Below are 20,299 nucleotides of genomic sequence, written 5' to 3'. Positions count from 1 at the left end.
CCAGCACCAAATGAATTAAGGTCTTCTGTGACATTGTTTATTAGAAATTAGCTTTATAATTGAAGCAAATGTACTGCTATCTGAATATACATCTAACAATATGGAATTGCAATAATACTATAATCTGCATATTATAAACTGCAAAATGGAAAGAAAACATAAAAGACATTTTTATGTTGAGAATGTAATTAGCTGAGAGAAGTAATTTAACATAAAATGATATACTGTAACATTGCAATAAATTTCCCATTCAGTTATCATGATAAAAATGAAATTATACTGTTTCTGTGTTTCTCTCTTGTTCTCCCTCATTGATAAAATGTGGCACTGTATTTCTAGACCCACTGTGCCATAACATATGCAGTTTATTTTCTTCCAATACCAGTTGTGGGTGGTGCTGTGAAGCTAAGGCAGGTAGCTTGTGAGAGATAAGAAATAATGGCGAAACATGTCAAAATGTGAATAAAGTGAACCTCCAGTTTTGTCTGCACATGCCATTTTTTAATTTTACAGAAGACCTAGTATTGCTTAGCTAAACTGAAAATTTGACAGTATTAAAATCTGTATACTTTTTTTTTGTTTGGATTGAAACAAAAGTGACAAATAAAATGTAATAACAGTCATTAGCAATGTAATTAGCAATTTCATTTTCCATTATTCATTATGTGCTGTAATACAGCTGTGACTGTAATTTTGCATCTGCTTCCTAGGTCAGAGGGGTGTTTTTGGAAGCAAGTGATCCAGCTTGAAATTATTTTATACTACCCAAAAGCTGTTTTTTCTTCTGAAATGGAAATTTAAAAGGGGAAAATGTTTATTTTAAGAATAATTATTTGGGATGTTTGCTGAGTTAGATCTCTTGCTGCAAGTTTATAATTTCATTAGTTTTTCAAAATTCAGAGGTAAAATTAATCATGAAAACTTTATATGACTTGGGAGAACTACCTTTTTGCTTAGAGTGAAAACCGTATTCTTAAATGTTGCAAGAAAGTGTTCAAATTACAAGATTGCTATATCTCATCCAGAGGTAGCTTCTGTGGGCTATTTTGAGAATATATGTAGGTGATAGAAACTTTAATTTGCAATTCTAAGAATTAAATCCTGAATGTTCTTCATTTCTTCTTTCATTCTACATCTCCCCCTCCTTTCTCCCATCCTATATTTTGAGTAGTAAGACTGGGGTTAGAAATGTTTCACTCTTTATATAGTGTTTAACAAATATTAGGTTAATAATAAAAACTTGCAGCAGAGAGAGATTTTCAACTATAAATGAGTCATAAACATTATCTAATCTTTAAAATATATAAATGCTTTAACTTTTATCAATATGAAAATATGGAAAGGAATATGGAATTTTATATTAAACAGTAAGTCTGTCATGTTTAGTTATGAAGTGAGGGTGAAGGGAGAAAAAAAAATAGTCCGGCATATGTGGAAGAGATGCAAGAACCGCTCAGAGTCCCTCTTCGGGGGGAGATGGGTGGTGGTATAAATTTGAGAAATAAATTTATACATAAACAAGAGGATTCTGCCTCTCTTAGGGACCTCTCTGGTATGGTGTACTCTGTTTGGGATATACTAGCCTGCTTCCATCTTTGTAATGCAGCTGTTGAGATTGAAGATTCCCTTTCTTCCAGATCATCTATTAGCAGCTTCTGAGTGTTTGATGACCCCTTCCTCATGATTTCGTGATTAGGAGCTTCATCCAATTCTGAGGGTGACAATGAGTGTGTAATAGATTGATTAGGGAGGGCTAGGTTGTGGTCAGCCTTTTCTAAAATTGAAATAAAATCTGGAGTAAAATCTGAGGAGTAAGTTAGCAGCTTCCCTCTAAATAGATGGGGTGATCGTTCATTATTATCTAACAAGTTAGTTTGTATAACAGAGTCCAAATCAGTCAGTATCAGAGGCAAGAGAAAATCTTGCCTTTGAGGAATATACTGCTTTAATTCTTGGGTCCTGTTGTAGGTCTAAGCCAACAGGAGTAATTTCCCCTTCTTGGATCTGCATTGAGCAGGTAAGTTGGGAGGTTACACTCTCCTCTAAGTGATTGTCAGTTAGGACAGGCTGAGGGGTAAGAGATGTCAGTGGAGAGGCTTGTTGTCTGAAGTCTGTTCTGAAGATCTATTAACTGAGCATAAAGTGAGTCATTGGGGGAGAGAGAAGGATGGTTGCATTCTCTCTGTACTGAAGCACTGGCTTCTGTCGTAATTATCCTCTGCTCTTGGCAGAAGGCTGTAGCCTTAAGCAAGTGAGGAGGGTTTAGCTGAATCGGGTTGGACTGGAGTGTCTTTAAAAATTCTAGAAGGGAAAACACTGTATTTTTGTGGAAGAGTTTCTGCCATCCTAAAAATGTTCTGCACATTATATGACTTATGAAAAAGAAGACAGATTCTTTTAAACCCTAGAAAACTAGGCAAAAAGTGATATGTATCCAAATCTATATGCTTGGGATGACAGTTTAGGAGCTTGCTTAGCAGATTTATTACAGCTTTCTGATGTGGAAGATTCCTAGGAAACAGGGATAGACAGCAGAGCCTGGTTCTTTTCAAGCACTCAAGCTATACCTTCAGATTGATTTTTAGTAGAGGACTTTGCATTGTTAGATGTTGTGGCATGGCAAGTACTAGCATCAAGAGTTGTTAGAACTTGAATGAGCTTATCAAGTTTGGATTGGATGTCGTTAGGGAAACGAAGATGGTGGCAACTGTGGAACCTGTAAATAAACAAAGTTCTCCTAGAGCCTTTGGGATGGTCTCTTGAAGAGTGATTTTTGTGTGGTCTTTCCTTTCCATTTCCTCCAGTATTTCGTGGCTGATGGCAACTAGGACTATAACAAATTTTGTTGAGTGATATGGAGGTGGGCGAGTGTTATCTTTCCTCAACCTCCTTTGGAGAGGAAGTAGATTCTTTCTTTCTCATGGTAGCAAGCTTGTTCTTAAGTAAAGGGATACTTACAACTCTGTGAGAATCATGGTGTGGTAGGAAACAATTTTTTTGTTGTTTCCCCACCTTGTTTTGTTGTTTCCACACTTTTTTTTTTGCACTGTTGAAAACTGCCTGGGCTGTTTCTCAGTTGCTTCTTTCTTTTGGTGGTCCTTTCCAAAGTAATCTATTTAATTCTTCTTTGACTTGGCTTGGCTTTTTCTTCCTTCCAGAGTCAGTGAATAATCATGATCTTCCTAATTTCTATAAGCATTATCAGTGACTTTATTTTGGGCCAGAGTGACTGCTTGCTCATATTTGCTCTGCAGAGGACATTTCTTATAGGAAAAGATTAATTTTATTTATTTATTTATTTATCCAATTTTCCCACCGCCCATCTCCCCCCAGAGGAGGAACTCTATATACAAAAATACTATGCATGTTTACTTTGGTGTTGGATTGTACGATAAATGTTCCTGTAGAGGTCCAACTTAATATTGTCCTCTGCAAATGCTACCTGTGCTTGTGACTGTAGAAGCACTACTGATCTCTGAATTTACTAAAACAGTTTACTGTTGGTTTACTTAATAGTGATTTCAGTTGAGTGTTGGTCCCTATGTTATCAAACCAATGCCAGCAGCAAAGGGGAAAACAGAGCAATTTTGGAGGAGTCTGATGGTTTGCAAAAGTGCCAGAAGAGAAAATACTCTTTAGAAGTAAAGTCATTTAATTGGGGAGTGGGGTGGGAGTATTGTCTAAGGAGTGTTCTGCCAGAATATGGCCAGTCTGTTAGGAATAAAATCAGAAACAGAGAAGAGGGAGTGGAATAGAGTATCATGAACAGCACCCCATATTTCAGCATTTTGGTACAAGTAACAACATTTTGTTAATATGTGGACCCTGCATTAGCTTCCAGTAGGTTTTTGTGTGTGATTCAAAAGTGCTGCTTTTAATCTCTAAAATATTTGGGATAGCTCTGTCTCATGCAGTCTCCCCCTTTTATGATTTGCATTCACTGAACAATTGATTAGGCTGAGGAAGATAATGATTATGCTGGAGAAAATGACATACCACCCTTGCTAAGGCTGTGGATTGTCTTGGGAGTTATTCAGAAGCCACATGCTACCACAATAAGGGCTAGATTTTGTGGAGTTTTCAGATATTAATCCAGCATCTATAGGAATCTGAAAGTGCATCAAGAGACATTTGTGCCACTTCTTGTAGACATTCACTTGAGATCAACCATCTTTTCCTGTTGTGGCACCCATAACTTAGACCACTTTCTCCCAAGAACTAAAACATGAGTTGACTTTGTTGCAGTACAGGAGCATGCTGAAAATATTTTTATTTACCTTGGCAACTTAGAGCTTTTGATGGTAATCCTGGGCTGGTTCTGGCCTCTGTTATCTGACATGCTTTCATATTGCTGTATACTGAATGTGTTTTATATTACAGTATTATGTTAAAATATATTTAACTATGTGGATCACAAGGAGATGTACTGAATGATAGGTAGGGTATAACAATTTAAATAATAAATAACTGTAGCGGCATTGAAACTGGGAATGTGATGGTGCATTTTACTGCGTTATCCTGCACATACAAAATGTTTTGTTGTTGTTATTTATTGGTCCAGGTGCCAGCAACATCAGTAAAAGGAAAGAAAAATGGCCTTTCTTTTTCACCAACAACAGGAACACATCTAATCAGTCCATTTTCAAGTCCCAGGAGTAATCATGTAGAAGAGCAGAGAAATGGTCTATCAAATGGTTAGTTGAACATTCTCTCCTACTTACTAAAGAACTTTTCTGGTTATTGATCAAGTCAGATTCTTGATTTAGTAATTTATGTCTGACACAGTAGCTATAGTTTCTTTTTCATTCTTTTTTTCCCCCTCCTAATGGTGAATTTGGATTACGAGGGCCAACTTTTTTACACCTTTCACAAACATACTTAAACAGTTTTCAATGGAGAGAATAAAAAAGCTTGCCAGATTTTGTATGAGTTCTTTATATAATGAATATTTGTAGAATCCTTTGGCAGAGTTCCTACATAAATCTGCATGCATTTTATTTTATCCTCTGTGCATCACTCATTTAAATGTACAACAAAACTCAAGACATTGTTTAAACATATACGTTACTACCTCTCCAATTAATTAACTGCAAAAAAATTTATGCTTTTATTAATTGACCCAGTATAACATTTCTATAAAATGTATCAACGTAGAATTCTTGATTAAGGAGAAGGCTTTATGTTGTGGGAGCTCTGAAGTTTTTTTTCTGAGGCAGAATGTTCTCAAATACAAACTGTACTCCACAAGTTCAACCATGAACGATTGGTTGAATTTCTTTTCATTTAAAACTCAGATGGGAAAATTCAGATGAGAAGCTCCTGAGGGGAAGAAATCATTGGTCAACTAGAGTTCCTTGATAGCTTTAACGTAGGGAAGTTCTGTGTAGAAAAACTGACATCTGTTCAGCTGCAGTACTGAAAATTCTATATCTTTTGCAATAGCTGTGGCTGAAGGATCTTAAGGTACCAGTAAAAAAAGAACAAGATAGCTCCCACAGTGTTGAAATCTGCTCAATATTTCACTCAAGTGTTGCAAATATCAGGTTGTTAAAAATAATAAAAATGGAATAATAGACTACGAAGTTGAAAATGCTTTGGCAAAATTGTGGCGAAAAAAAGTACACGGACATTTCCATGAAATCACCAGGAGTTAAGCAATATTGGAAGGAGCCTTTATCTTGTACGTCAAGTACAGAAAGAAAATATGCTTTAGAAAATTGTGGCTTAATGTGGACCAAGTAAAATAAGGAGAATCTGTACATCATATTGCAAGCTAGAGCTACTTTGTAAAAACAGTTATCATACATCGGAGAGTTTATAATATTCACTCAGTAATTCCTGTCGTCTTAGTTGAATGCTAATAATAGATGTATCTGTCCTAACAGTCAGAAATCACGCTGAGACGAGGAGTAGGTCTCTGTTTATTACTGCTGCATAAAACAGAATCCTAACAAACTGAAGAAGCGTGGGAAAAACCCAGACAGATAAACCCCAAAAGCTAAGGCGGGTCTGATCTGTGTCTCTTTGAATGGCTGCTTAATTCCTCAGTACTATGCATGCGTTTTCCCCCCTGGATAGAGGCCCCCTCCTGCTCGCCATCAGTACTCATGACAGTATCTATATTTATGTTATCTATAGAGTAATCTACAATTTCAAAAGTCCAAACATTGAATTTCATGAATCAATCTTTTATTGACAATATATATAGCTTTTGCTTTTACCAACTATATGATTTCCAGTTTGTGTACGTGAGCACACATATATATGACATAGAGATCAACTCAATTTTTCATATGCTTGTGTTCTGAGTGGGGAGAAAAGGGGAAATGCCTGAAGTAAAATCCCTGAACATTAGGTGTCAAAGGCAAAGGTGAGTGTATGCTATATTTCCATACTGTAATTAAATATGGGCATAAGGGAACAGTCCTTTTGCACATAAAAGAAGGAATCACATGTTCGCAGCTGACATTTAGATGGATAATTATTCAGCAAAGCCTCAATAGCTTTCCTTTTTTTAGTTCTACCAAGCTGCAAAACTGATGCCAAGGAATCAGATTTTAAACTGTTTTTTTTCTTGTTGCCCTCTTAATGCTAAATGTAATTTCTTACTAGTATGAGTGAACACAAGTAAGTTATGTTTGTATTATGATAACAATGTAATAATACATAGCTGGAAATTGAAACACATACTTCAAAAATCCTAATGATATTCTATTTAGCGTTTCTGAATCATCTTGTTTTGACATGTTACTTGGCCTTCAGCATGGTTTTAAAACAAGGTTTTAAATAAAAATCCCTTATTGTTCCACACTTGTTTTTAATGCATATTACAGTACAGGTAGTCCTCATGTAACAACCGCAGTTGAGACCGGCAACTCCGTCGCTAAGTGACGCACTCATTAAGTGAAATATCACATGACCACGCCGGGCTTACTATGTCAGTTCCACTGTGGTCCTTAAGCGAATCACCTGCGGTTGTTAAGCACAATATAATGTGACCACAACTTGCGACTTAACTGGTGGCTTCTCTGTTGACTTTGCTTGTCGGAAGCTGACTGAGAAGCTCGCAAATAGCGATTCTGTGACTGTGGGATGCTGTGACTGTTGTAAATGTGTGCTGGTTGTGAAGCACCCGAATCGTGATCATGTGGCTGTGGGAATGCTGTGATGGTTGTAAGTTTGAGGACCAGTCATAAAGCTACTTTTTCAGCGCCATCATAAGTTTGAACGGTTGCTAAACAGGGTAGTGGTTAACTGAGGACTACCTGTATTTTCTGTATCTGATCACACACACAAACTCTAGAATGAGGTTCCCCTGATATCCATGTAGGTCCCACCCTGATGGCAATCCAGAAGGCCTTAAATATCTGGCTGTTCTCCCAGGCCTTGGGCTAGGGGGGTCAAGGTCTCTATCAAATTTGTTTGAGATTGTCAGTGTGTTAGCCATCGGTTCTTATTTTTTATCATTTTCTTATTCCTTTTTATAATTATTATATTGTCTTTTCTATTCTATTTTGTTTTATTATACACTGCCCAGAGTCAGTTTCGAGTTGGGTGATGCCTAAATTGAATAAATTAAAACAAAATAAAATTAATTAATATACGATCCCACAGCTATTATTCTGTCTATATTAGCATGATATAATGAACAACAGACTATCTTACTAATTTAATTACATTTCTAAGCATTAATGTTTTAAAAACTGATTTTTAGCTCTACTAATCTCTTAATGGCTATACATAAAATGCAGAAATCTATGATGCCAAATTCAGCAACCAAATAGAAAGGTAATTAAAATACTTTAATGAGAGAAAGCTTCATTTCTGTATCAAATATGTGAAAGTACCAGATTTGTCAGGCTAATAATGGTTATTTGTGATCAGGAGGACACATTTTGCAAATGCTCAAGAGCACTTTTCTAGGATGTTCAGGACATTCAGATTAAGTCCAGTATAAAAGCCACTGTTATTCATGAATCAAACATAAGGCCCATCTGATTGTGTTTAGAACAAAATTTAAATTTGGGATGGGACCTAATGTGTTGCAGTCTGCAGAAAGTTTGTGTGAAGAGATCCTGCAGCCTTTCTCTACTTTAGTTCTTCACTTAAGAGATATTCTTGAAGGAGTCAAATAACAGAATGTTATACATTTTAAGCCATGACTTTGACATGCATACAATCATTAGATGCAGTGCACTGCAGGAATATACTCCTAATGATATTCACATGCTACTCTACCCATCACCCACCCCTTTCAATTTCAGATAAACTTTAACTTTCCCTTAGCTGGGATCATTTGGTTTACAAGACTTGGAAGCAAGCTGTGCTCAGTGGATCTCCACCTCCTACATGTGCCTTATGCTAAGCACTATACCTATTGCCTCTTCTTTTAAGCCCAGTCCATTCTGTCTCCCAGAGGGAGGCGACATAGACCATACAGTGATTATTTCTTTGCCTCGTTCCTCAATGTGCTTGCTTAGATAGGGCAGAACAGGAAGAATAGTTGAGCCAGCAGGCTCCAGGATTGAGAGTGATATGAGCCCAATAATTTAGAGGTATGAGCCCAGTCATGTTGGTCTGCATTGTCTCTTCCTGTTAATTTGAGCACAATGCAAATTATGACATTTTAGTTTTGCAAATATAACTGTGTTGCAACTGTTTTTAATAAACAATTATTAAACTTCATGTGTGAAGTGTGAACACATTTTTTGCTTACTTTTGCTATGGCTTGGTTGGGCGCATCCTGTGTCAGGACATGGGCATGCCTCTTCTTCAACTTGCCATCAAGACAGAGTACAAGGATAATACTTGCCCAGAAGCTCAACAGCAGCTGTTTATATATTTATTTGGATTTCTATGCCAACCCTCTCTGGGCAGCTTCCGTAAATAAAAGAATAAAGCCATAACCCTAACCATTATTAAAAGAGTGAAAATAAAATAAAGGTAATTGATAACCTGGGGCAACAACAATCCTCTTACGAATTATAAGCAAAATCCAGGCAAAAAAGGATTCTTTGACATCCCTCCTGAAGTAATAGGAGGGGACCATTCTTACATTGGGAGAAGACTAGTTGATACCCTGGGACAACCACAGAAGGCAAGTTTCCTTGTGCCTTATGACTCCAGAGTATAAGATGGGCAGATTCGGTTTGGAACAGGTGGGCCTAAAGGTACCTAGGACTCAAACTATGGAATGCTTTATAGGTGATAATCAGAACTTTGAATTGTGCCTAGAAACACACAGATAACCAGTTCAGGGACCAAAGAAAGTGTTAGCTGACCTGGCTTTTGCTTGTCAGCACACTGGCTGCCACATTTGATGAGACCAACTGAAACCTCCAAATACTCTTTAAAGGCAGCTGTCTGTAGAGCGCATTGCAGTAATCCAAGTGTAAGTGATGAGGGCATGATAGACTATTACCCGAGCATTGGGTCCAAGACCAGCATTGGCTCCAAGAACAGCCTGTGCACTAGTCAAAGCTGGGCAAAAGCATGTAGAACCTTTTCACATTGTACAGGTCTAATTCCAAATTCCTATCAGAAAAGGATTGGTTTTAAACTCCTTTAGCCAGAGAAGAAAGCAGTAGAGAGAGGGAAGTAACTAATGCCTGGAACCCCTCTGTGCTGCTTTCTTGGTTAATGGATAGGTTTTGAGTTTGGAAGAAGAAAATTTCTCCCTGTCTCCCTGCTACAAAATCATCTAGTTCTCTAGAACAGGGCTTCTCAACCAGGGTTGCGTGGAACCCTAGGGTTCCACAAGAGGCCACTAGGGGTTCCTTGGGAGATCATGATTTATTTAAAAAATTATTTCAAATTCGGACAACTTCACATTAAAGAGGTAAGTTTCATTCTTTAGTTTAGGAACACTGTTAATGCATATATAGAGGCCTACACGTGAAACGAATATAATAATGTAACTTCTGGCCTATATTTGAGCCTGAATGTTCAGGGGTTCCCCAAGGCCTGAAAAATATTTCAAGGGTTCCTCCAGGGTCAAAAGGTTGAGAAAGGCTCTCTAGAATGTTGAATTCCTTTTTCATGTCTTTTGGGCTTTCTGTGGATAGCGGGGGAAAATACATCCCTAACTTAAAAGCTACTGGTTTGGGATTTAAACCTCTGTTCTGTAGAAAATGCTTATCTATCTTACCCAGCTCTTGCAATGAGACTGACTGCTAAAAAACTATACAGTTGCTAAGGATTGGCCTTCATAGGGTTTTCTCCATTTTTTGGTGAGATTGCGCATATTATATGTTGTGATGACACTGAGTTAAAATCAAAGCCTGTGCACTGATTCCTTTTAGTGATTTCAAAAATATGAGGTAATTCTCCATCTGACACTTTTTCAAACCTAAGATAAATTGAATGTCTTGTTATTTACTCTGCTCATCCCAGTCCTTCTACCTTAGGCGACAATGCAGTATCTGTGAGTGGAATCGGGCTGGCTGATGTTAAGAATCCACTTCATTAGAAGCATCCTAATCCTTAGATACTTCTGATTTCCAATGTTTAAAAATATAGTCCATATTTTTCATTCAGGAGGGAGGGAGGAAGCAGAAAGAATTGCAGGTTTTGTATGTGTGTGTGTGTGTATTTTGGAGTTTTCACTTTGTTAGATAAAAAATTAACAGTAATATGAGAGGAGCTTGTGTTTGTCTTGTCAGAAAACTGGGAAATGTTCTTTATTGACAAGGAAAGTAAGTAATTTATTTCTACTTCTTTAATATCTCCTTCTAGAAATTAGAGAGCCTTCCAAAAACTTGCCAATCCAATCACATAGAAAGGAGCAACATCAAATGGACAACTATGACAAGTAAGGTTTCCTATTGGGGTAATTATCATTAAGCCCCAACTGTAGGTGATTTGGGAGGTTTATAATCACATCTACCAATGTTTTAACATTTACTCCCCTAAATCATACAAATGGTGATAATGGGCATGTAATTAGAAAACAGCATCTGTGAAAGGGGGTTCCTAGATAGTGTATGCTGGCTGGGGAATTCTGGGAGTTGAAGTCCACACATCTTCAAGTTGCCAAGGTTGAGAAACACTGGATTAGACAGTCATGCTCCCCAAAGAGTTAAAAAGCCACTTCTAGCACTCCTGCCTTATTTGTTCTTGAATACTATTTGGGGAGCTCATCACTACTTTTGTCTGCTGCTTGTAAGGGAAAGTCTCCTTCATGTCAAGTTCTGTTCCTGGTGACTTTTTGGACATATCTGTGTGAGATTTTTTGGCAGTAATATGAAAGTTGTTTGCTTTTGTCTTTTCCAACTTTTTACAGTCTAGCCTAAAACTCCTACTCCTTGGTTTTTCTTTTGGTTTTTCTTTTGTGCATTTCTTGTAGGTATTCAAACATTATAGGGAGTGTACTAGTAATATATAGTAATCATTACAGGGAGTTTGTTATGAAGGTCCGCATAAGCCAGGTACATGGGAGGATGTGAGAATGATTTGGGCTGAATTGGTCACCTGTTGCATCTTATTCCTCTAGACTTAGGCAGAGCAGGAGAGCAATTCAAACCATAACTTTTGTTGAATGCTGCCTTCAGTAAGATCTAAAGCATTAAACATTCTCAGGATTGAACTCTTTTGATAGGAATTACATGTGAAGATGGTACATGGAATTATCTCAAAAGTATACAAATACTTTTTGCACTAGTATTTTCTCAGCATTTCCATGTTTTTATTTTCTGAAGGGCACATTCACCCAGGCCTTTGGCGAGGGAAAGTAAGACCCTCACTTTATCATGCTAGCCATATTTTATCTTCATATTTTTTTATTGATTTTATTTTCTTTCTTTGGTTGTTGTGAGCTGCCCAGAGTCATTGAGAGTTGGGTGGCATACAAGTTTAATAAATTATTATTAATAATTATTAGTTCACTTTTCAAGCTTTATCTGTAGCATCAATGATATAGGAGTTTGCATTTACATGTGGTCATCTTTAGCTGCATTAAATCATTTATACAGGTAGTCCTTCGTTAATGATGGTAATTGGGACCGGAATTTCCGTCACTAAGCGATGCGATCATAAAGTGTGATGCTTAGCGATGGAAATCCTGGCAGTCCCTGTTGCCATTGTTAAATGAATCCCACTGGTCATTAAGTGAGGACACATCCCGATCCAAGCCATTCCCGGCTTGGTCCCTCCCAGCCCCGAGCCTCGGTAAGGCAAGGGACTGCCTCACCTTGAACTTCCCCCACCCACCATTCTCCCCCACAATCTCTGCCCTTTTGGCCACCCTGCAAAAAGGCACTCTTTGGTGGTGGTGGTGGCAGTGCTGGGGCTGGGGCTGGGGCTGAATAGAGGTCTGGAGCCTTCAGCAGTCTCAGCTGGCCGCTGCTGCCCCCGGACATCTACTTCAGCCCTGGTGCTGCCACCGCTGCCAAGGAGAGGCGCCTCAAGCCCTGCACCACCTTCTTGAGAAGGCCACGCCTGCCTTTCTCCAAATTGTGTGTTCCATTCTCCAAATCGTGTGTGCCCTTCTCGCAGTGCTTCAAAAGGTTTCTGAGACCTTCCGAAACATCACGAGAAGGCCACGCGCGATTTTGAGAACAGCATGCATGGCCTCAGGAAGAAGGCTTAGTGCGGCCAGCAGCTGCCTTGCACAGGGCCAGGCCAGGTGCACCTCATCAGCAACAGGAGGAAGAAGACAGCAAAGGTCAGCTGGGCGTGGCACGGCTGGTAGAGCACAGGGTGGTGGTGGTGGCTGGGACTTCATGCTGTGTTGCTGGCGTGGCTGGCTACGGGGCTTGAGGCGGCTCTCCTTGGTGGTGCTGGCTGCGCTGGGGCTGAAGTAGAGGCCCGGGGGTGGCCACTGGCAGCTGAGTCTGCTGAAGGCCCCGGGCCTCTACTTCAGCCCCAGTGCCACCACTGCCACCGAGGAGAGTTGCTGTGCAGGGCGGCCAGAAAGGCAGAGATGGAGGGGAGATAGGTGGCGGGGAGTTGAAGCATCCCTGTGGTTGTAAGTGCAGGCAAGCTGCCAACTACCCGAATTTTGATCACATGACCTCAGGGGCTCTGCAACGGCCATAACTTCAGGGACCAGGCATATATACCATTTGTTCAGTGCCACCGTAACTTTGAATGGTTGCTGAACGATGGTCATTAACCAAGGACTACCTGTATCATAAGTTGCCTTATTCTGCGACAGAGATTGGAAACTGATATTCCTTCAGCAATCCCATCCAATGTGGTTGATGATAGGAGAGGTTAAGAGCTGTAGTTTAGCAACATCTGTGGAATCCTCATCATTGTCCCGCAATATCAGTTTGGTTGTTTCAGCTGTTCAGAGCCAGTAATTGCTGCTTGAGCTTTCACTTTTTACATTCGTACAGTGTTGTGCATCTGCTGAGGATCGACCTTCTGATGGCCTTTAGAATAGTGCTGTGTTTTCCATTATTCCTTCTTCTTTGTTCTTGTATTCACTCTTTCTTTCTCCTTGATCTTAAACAACCATGCACTTGGAATGGGGCTTGGTTGGAATCCTTATGCACAGTACCATCGCTGGGATATAGAGTAACCTGGGCAAGATATAGATAGTAAATTAGTGCACTGAAACATGTTTGCAACCTTAATGCAACCAGGAAGGAAACCTAAACATATTTTTCAGATGTATGCCATAATGTAAATAGTTGCAACTTGATATGGGTGTTGTTTTAACTTTAACTGGGGCAGGGAGAGGTTGTTTGCTAGAAGCCTGATTTTAACTGCAAGGTCTTGTTTTTGCTTGTTTTATTTTGTTGATTCTTATTTCAGGTGTTCTGCCATTAATGTCACATTTGTCTTTTCACTTAGACTCTTGATGCTGCAATCTGAAGTTGAACATTCCGTGGAGAGATTCTTGCAGATCCGAAAAAACCTAACCAGCCTGCAGGTCTGTCGTTATTCTTTTCCACTTTATTAAATTAATTAATTTTTCTTGAGCTTTTTTCTTTATTACCGCTTGGTCTTTATGTTCTTCATTTTCTCATTGTGGAAACGTACTGAGTTGAGTTCAGTGGAAATACAAAATGTTCCGTAGATGCATACCTGTAGATTGGGGGCAGTGTATCCTTGTGCCATCCCTTCAAGGTAGACCAGACTAGGAAACCAAAGTCACGCATGCTAATTCTACATTTATTATAAGGTTATAATAACAGAATCTTGCAAGTCTGAGTGTGATTCCCCTCTCCCTCCCTCTATCTTTGTGAGAACTAGGGAGGGTCTTGTCTGAGACGCTTACTCAGGTTACAGTTTTGCCCTGGATTTAGATCTCTTTTATCTGACTGTTTTCTTGGTTGTGGATCTTCCTCCTGTTCCTTAAGGTTATTCCTTCTGCCCATTACATCTTTCTGGGGGGTCTGGAACAGCTCTCTACATCCTCACAAATTCTTTGCTAAGTATCTGCTCCCTTCTGCCTTCACCTGCTACTTCCACTGTCTGAGAGGTGCATGTGTGTGTAAAGGGATTTGGGGGAGTTGCTCATTCTTTCTAATTTTTTTTAAGTTGGTAATAATTGAAAATATGGGGATTACTATAAGTGTATGTGTTAAAATGTAACAGTTAAATAATTGAATTAATTAGAAGTAATAATAGTAAAACATCTTTAAAATATTTAAGTAACTCTGCTCTTTTGCAATGCAGCTTCTGACATGCTCTTTAAAATCTGGTGCTTCCCTTAGCCCTAAAAATGTTGCATCTGCTGAATTTGGATTGGGGGGGGCATATGAACTGAAATCCCTGTTCAACCATCCCTGCACTTTCACGTGTCTATGTTGGTACATAATGTTAAGTCAGAGTTATGGGGAACCCTTCATTATATCTGATTCCAAGAGAGATGGCAAAATAATCCAGACTCCCAGCAGGCAAAAACTTCAAATCTTATCCAAAATGGGATTCCTGCTTTCTCAGTTCCCTAACCAGCCAACTACAGCGGGGAAGTTAACTTTCAGCTTCATTGTGCTAATCATGTTGGGCATATTTCTAATACAGTATCACATGTTAGTAATACGGTATATTTGTGTAGCCATTTAAACTATGAAGCAAAAAGAGTGGAAGATCTGAGGAAAGTTATTTTTAAGTTAAAAGCTTTAGCACTAAGATTACAATAACTTTTTCAAAAAATCTGTGTTTTTAGGCTTTAGAGGGCACCAGAGAGCTGGAAAATATTCTAGGCGTTTCAGACAAGTCTGGTAATTTAAAAAGTGAAGTGAGAAGAACCAGGAAACTGAGTAAGAAGGATTTTATCTAATTCCATTTTCTGTAACAGAATTTAAAGTTTACATTTTTTAGGAGGGCCTCTAGTTATTATGGATATGTATTGCAATATGCATTATTTTCCCTTTATTGGTTTATTTCATATAACTTAGAAGGCTTTAGAGACACTTTACATGGAACAAAACAATTAAAAAGATAAGTTTTTTCTTTTTTTCTTTTCTATCCCACCTTTATTATTTTTTATAAATAATTCAAGGCAGTGAACATACCTAATCCTCCTTCCTCCTTCTATTTTCCCCACAACAACAACCCTGTGAGGTGAGTTGGGCTGAGAGAGAGTGACTGGCCCAAGGTCACCCAGCCAACTTTCATGCCTCAGGGGGGACTAGAACTCACAGCCTCCTGGTTTCTAGCCTGGTGCCTTAATAATAGAAGTTATCATTTAAGGCAACACAGCTCAATCTTGTATTTATCTAGTTAAATATTAAATTTAGTGGGACTCCCTCTCATTCATACAGGACTACACACTTAAAGTGCTTTGTTGAGGAGGTTGTAAAGTAACTTCATTTTTAATTCTTCATAGATGAAACTGCCAAGTTTGGCATCCTATCTATATTTCTCAACTTACTGTCCCATTCATATATAAGACTGTTTGTAGACTTCAATTTAGCCAATACCAGTATTATGGCTATTATCTACGTATTTTCTTCTAATAGTAGAATTTTGTTTACAAACTCTTTAATGCATCCTAACAGCCTTACCACTGTGTGTAGTAATGTGTACTATATGTAAGATAAATACATGTATATGTATTTCCAAATGTTAAATTAAGGTATATTGTTGCAATTTATATGAAACTTTGCTGAGGTTGCATTTGCAGCTTTTTTTTTTTTAGATTTTTTATCCCACCTTTATTATTATTTTTTTTATAAATAACTCAAGGCAGTGAACATACCTAATACTCCTTCCTCCTCCTCTTTTCCCCACAACAACAACCCTGTGAGGTGAGTTGGGCTGAGAGAGAGTGACTGGCCCAAGGCCTCCCAGCTGGCTTTCATGCCTCAGGCGGGACTAGAATTCCTGATTTCTAGCCTTTAATTTATTTTGGGTAATATACAAGTGATATAAAGTCTAAGGGTGATTTTCCTTCTCATTTCCTTAAATAAGATGAGAAAACTGGAAAAAATTACAGACTGTGATAATATTCAATATAATTTGAAGAATAGTTGCAGTAATGAAAAACCAGTTAAAGAAACATATAGGCTGGGTTATTAAAGTCTGTGAGGTGAAAGGTCCCCTGTGCAAGCACCAAGTCATGTCTGACCCTTTGAGGGGATGCAGCTTTCACGACGTTTTCTTGGCAGACTATAGTGGGGTGGTTTGCCATTGCCTTCCCCAGTCATAATTACCTTCCCCCCAGCAAGCTGGGTACTCATTTTACCAACCTCGGAAGGATGGAAGGCTTAGTCAACCTGAGCCGGCTACCCGAGAATCCAGCTTCCGCTGGGATCGAATGCGGGTCGTGGGGAGAGTTTTGGTTGCAATACTGCTGCCTACCACTCTGTGCCACACAAGGCTCTTTAAAGTCTATTAATTAAAGTCTACTTGACATAAAATCTCTGAGATTTGATTAGTATTTAAAACTTGGCCTTTATGCCTAAGGCTGGTCATGTACAGTAAATAAAATGGCTTGATTCCCTATCCACTTGGAGCCCTCTATTATCATTTCTTATGCTTTCTCAGAAAACAGAAGGAAGACAACTCATTCTATAAGAATATCACTCATTTTTAATCTCATTATTTCATTGGATGTTATATAACACCTTTTTATACATTGCAATCACATGACTAGAGATTTCATAATATCTGAATATTGTTTCTTATTTAGTTGAACAAGTCAGAAAAAGAAAGCTGCAGAAACGGAGTGCTGTAAGGCTTTCTGCCCAAGGTGAAGTTTTTATTCCTTAATATTGTGTAAGATTTGCTTTGATGGTTAACTTATCAGAGGATTCAATTTCTTGACACATTGTTTCACAAGGCACCATCCCCACCCCAGTATAATGTGACTTCCTTTCCTTCCCCAAGCACTTAAGCTGTTATATAAAGACAAAAAATTGTTTCTATTGTCATATTTAAGGGTCTAACAGAACTGATGAGGTCTGAGGAGCTGTGTTTGGTATTAGTTACTTTGCAGTTTATCAAACGGCAAGAGGCTACATGCATTGGACAGCTGTTCCATTTTTAAAACTCCAAATGGAACGTTGAATACACTTATTTTCATACTCCTTCCCCCTCTGGCTGGCGAGGGGAAGGAGAACCTGCAGCTCCTTGTGATGTCGACATACTTTCTTGATGATCGAGAACAACGGAAGCAGAGGTGGCAGACCCAGTTTTCTCTAAGTAGGTGCATAGGCACCTAGAGTGATATTGCTAGTGAACTGCAAAAACTGCATTCCCATTTTTCATTATAATCAGTTATTACAAGCTTCCCCAACTGGCACGCTCTCCATCAACATGTGGAACAGAATGGCGAAGCTGAAATCCAACACAACTGAAGGGACCACATAAGCTGGATTTATCTTTGTAACAGGGATTATGGGCTGGTGGGAAAGCAACTAATGTAGGCTATCACAAACTGAGTCGAGCCACAGGTGATTCTATGTATGTATGTATGTATGTATCTATCTCTATCTATCTATCTATCTATCTATCTGTCAATCATATTTATGTATCTGCAAATTCATTGGAAGCCTTGGCTGGGAAACTTTAGAGGATCAAGAAATCAGGGACAATTTCAATTTGCATTGTGGCTTTGCCTGCACATAATAAAATGATAGAATTTACTGCGTGGCATCGGGTTTTGCAAACGATTACCATGGTCTTTGAAGCTGCATGAAGTCCAGTTTGCATGAAATCCGGTAATTCTTATATCTTTGGAAGATTTAGTCCTACAGGATGAGCATTGATAGCACTGGTATTTATTATTTGTTGAGTCTGCATTATATCTGCAATAATCTGACAGTTACAGTGGCTCTTGACCTTTTATTTATTTCTTTGATTGCCAAGTGTAATTATTTTCTAAAATAAATCTGCAGCAGTTTTTTTTAAAGGATACCAGGGCCATCCAGAGATCATAAATAATATCCAGTGAAGTACAATTATATTCTTCCCCATGGAGCCCTTGCATTCTCCAAAATATTTTTTTGTAGAAGATTATTGGGCCCTCATAAAACAATGGAACTGTGGAAGAGAGGACTGTAGAGGGAGGAAAAAGTTGGGAACGTTTTGCACAGTGCTCATAACCTCCCACTATTTTGATACTGTTCTGTGCTTTCTGGAGGTCCTGCTCATGAATCCAAACATGCAGATTACCTAGACTTTTTTCTTATGAAATTATTTTCATACCAAAATCTTTTTCTTCATAATGTTGAACCCCTGTAGAAGAACGGAATGTATACCATTGGGGAGTTTCTTAGTTTTTTTAAAATTGTGCTATCTTTATTTTAGGATTTACACAACAGGGTTTGTGTTTCTCACTTCAAAATTGTGGATAACATGGCAAAATGGTAGGAAATGTGATTCAGCAATCATAGTCATGAAGACTCTAGAGCAGTGCTTCTCAACCTTAGCCATTTTAAGATGTATGGACTTCAACTCCCAGAATTTCCCAGTCAGCATTGCTGGCTAGGGTATTTTGGGAGTTGAAGTCCATACATTTTAAAATGTATGTTGGTAAATGCTGCTCTAGAAGCTGCATGTGGCCCTACTAACCCTTCAGTTGCCCCTCTTTATGCTAAGGCAATGGTGTAGTTTTCCTACAAAAGCAGTGATATGGCCATTTGTGGTAAGGAGCACTTTGCACAAGCTCCATTCTCTTTATTTCATACCATTGGAATCCTGCCTTGGCCTTTAATACAGATTAAGCCTGACTTAGTACTTGACTCCCTTTAAGAAAACACATGCTGCAATTTTTCACTCAGGTATCTTTAGTTCACTGATCTCAGTAAAAGCTACTTTTCTTTGCAGTGTTCTTGGAGAGGCTTACAACAAATAGGAGCCAAGAACATACAATGTTTTCAGTATTCTTGACACTTTCATGCAAGCAGCATATTTGAGAGGAATACCTTCTGTTAATGCCTGGACTTGCACCCCCCACCCCCTTTAACTTTTGTACCTCTTCTCTCCTACCCACATCATCTTAAGTTCAAATCTTTCAGTGAACAGTACAGCCTTGGTGCAATTCAAGGCTTTAATAATGATAATATTTCTCTAATGTCTATTACTGGAGGACTTGAGAGCACTAAACATTTATGAATACAGCCTTGCCACATTGCAGAGACATATGAACTCTATTTTACAAAGTCCAATATCAGCAAGGCACTTAAAAAGATGAGCTGTATAACATCACTGCTTAGCTGACCCACCTGAAGGTTTAAGCATATCTTATTTAAAAATAAGCACCTTATAGTTTTGTTTCATATGGTGCACTTCAGTGACTTAAAATCAGGAGGTTATGAGCTGGTGAGATAAATGATCTGTTTTCATGGTCTTGAGAAATATTTCTGATTGCCAGTTTTTCACAGACATTCTTCTTAAAGTTGTCTAATTAAGTTTGACAGTGGAGGAAAAAGAAAACCAACCTTGATAACATCAGTGTTACACTGCTTCATAGAATTGGAAGGTCTATTTAGACCAAATCCAATCCCTTGTTAGTGCAGGAATCGAAATTAAAGCATCCCTGGCAGATGACTATCTGCTTGAGCAGATCCCGCACCAGAGAACCCACTGCTTCTTAAGGTTATAAGTTCCATTGTCTAATAAACAGGTCTTACTGTTAAGAATATTTTCTTAACATTCAAACAGAATATGACTTCTTTCATATTAAAATCATAATTCCATATCCTATACTGTTGAGACAATCTTTGTCATCTTTTCATATATGGAAAATGTATTTATTTGATTTATCCTTCCTTCATTTTGTCAACTCAAGGCAGTGTATATGCCTAATATTCCTTCCTCCTCCTATTTTCCCCACAACAACCACCCTGTGAGGTGAGTTGGGCTGAGAGAGAGTGACTGGCCCAAAGTCACCCAGCCAGCT

The 20,299-nt window shown here is 38.6% G+C and overlaps 1 protein-coding gene across 1 annotated transcript in view; it reads left to right on the top strand.

Annotated features, from left to right (window-relative positions):
- Positions 1–4,588: 4,588 nt before the first annotated feature.
- The window catches only part of ITGB3BP (integrin subunit beta 3 binding protein), a 29,050-nt gene continuing 13,339 nt past the window's right edge, over positions 4,589–20,299 (top strand). Inside the window, exons 1-5 of the mRNA XM_063298058.1 lie at positions 4,589–4,694; positions 10,735–10,810; positions 13,798–13,876; positions 15,119–15,212; positions 17,087–17,146. Coding sequence (XP_063154128.1) covers positions 10,794–10,810; positions 13,798–13,876; positions 15,119–15,212; positions 17,087–17,146 — 250 coding nt within the window. The 5' untranslated portion in view covers positions 4,589–4,694; positions 10,735–10,793. The remainder of the gene's footprint in view (positions 4,695–10,734; positions 10,811–13,797; positions 13,877–15,118; positions 15,213–17,086; positions 17,147–20,299) is intronic.

Source organism: Candoia aspera, chromosome 3 (assembly GCF_035149785.1).
Source record: "Candoia aspera isolate rCanAsp1 chromosome 3, rCanAsp1.hap2, whole genome shotgun sequence".
Taxonomy (NCBI): Eukaryota; Metazoa; Chordata; class Lepidosauria; order Squamata; family Boidae; genus Candoia; species Candoia aspera.
This window is presented reverse-complemented; position numbering and strand designations above follow the sequence as displayed.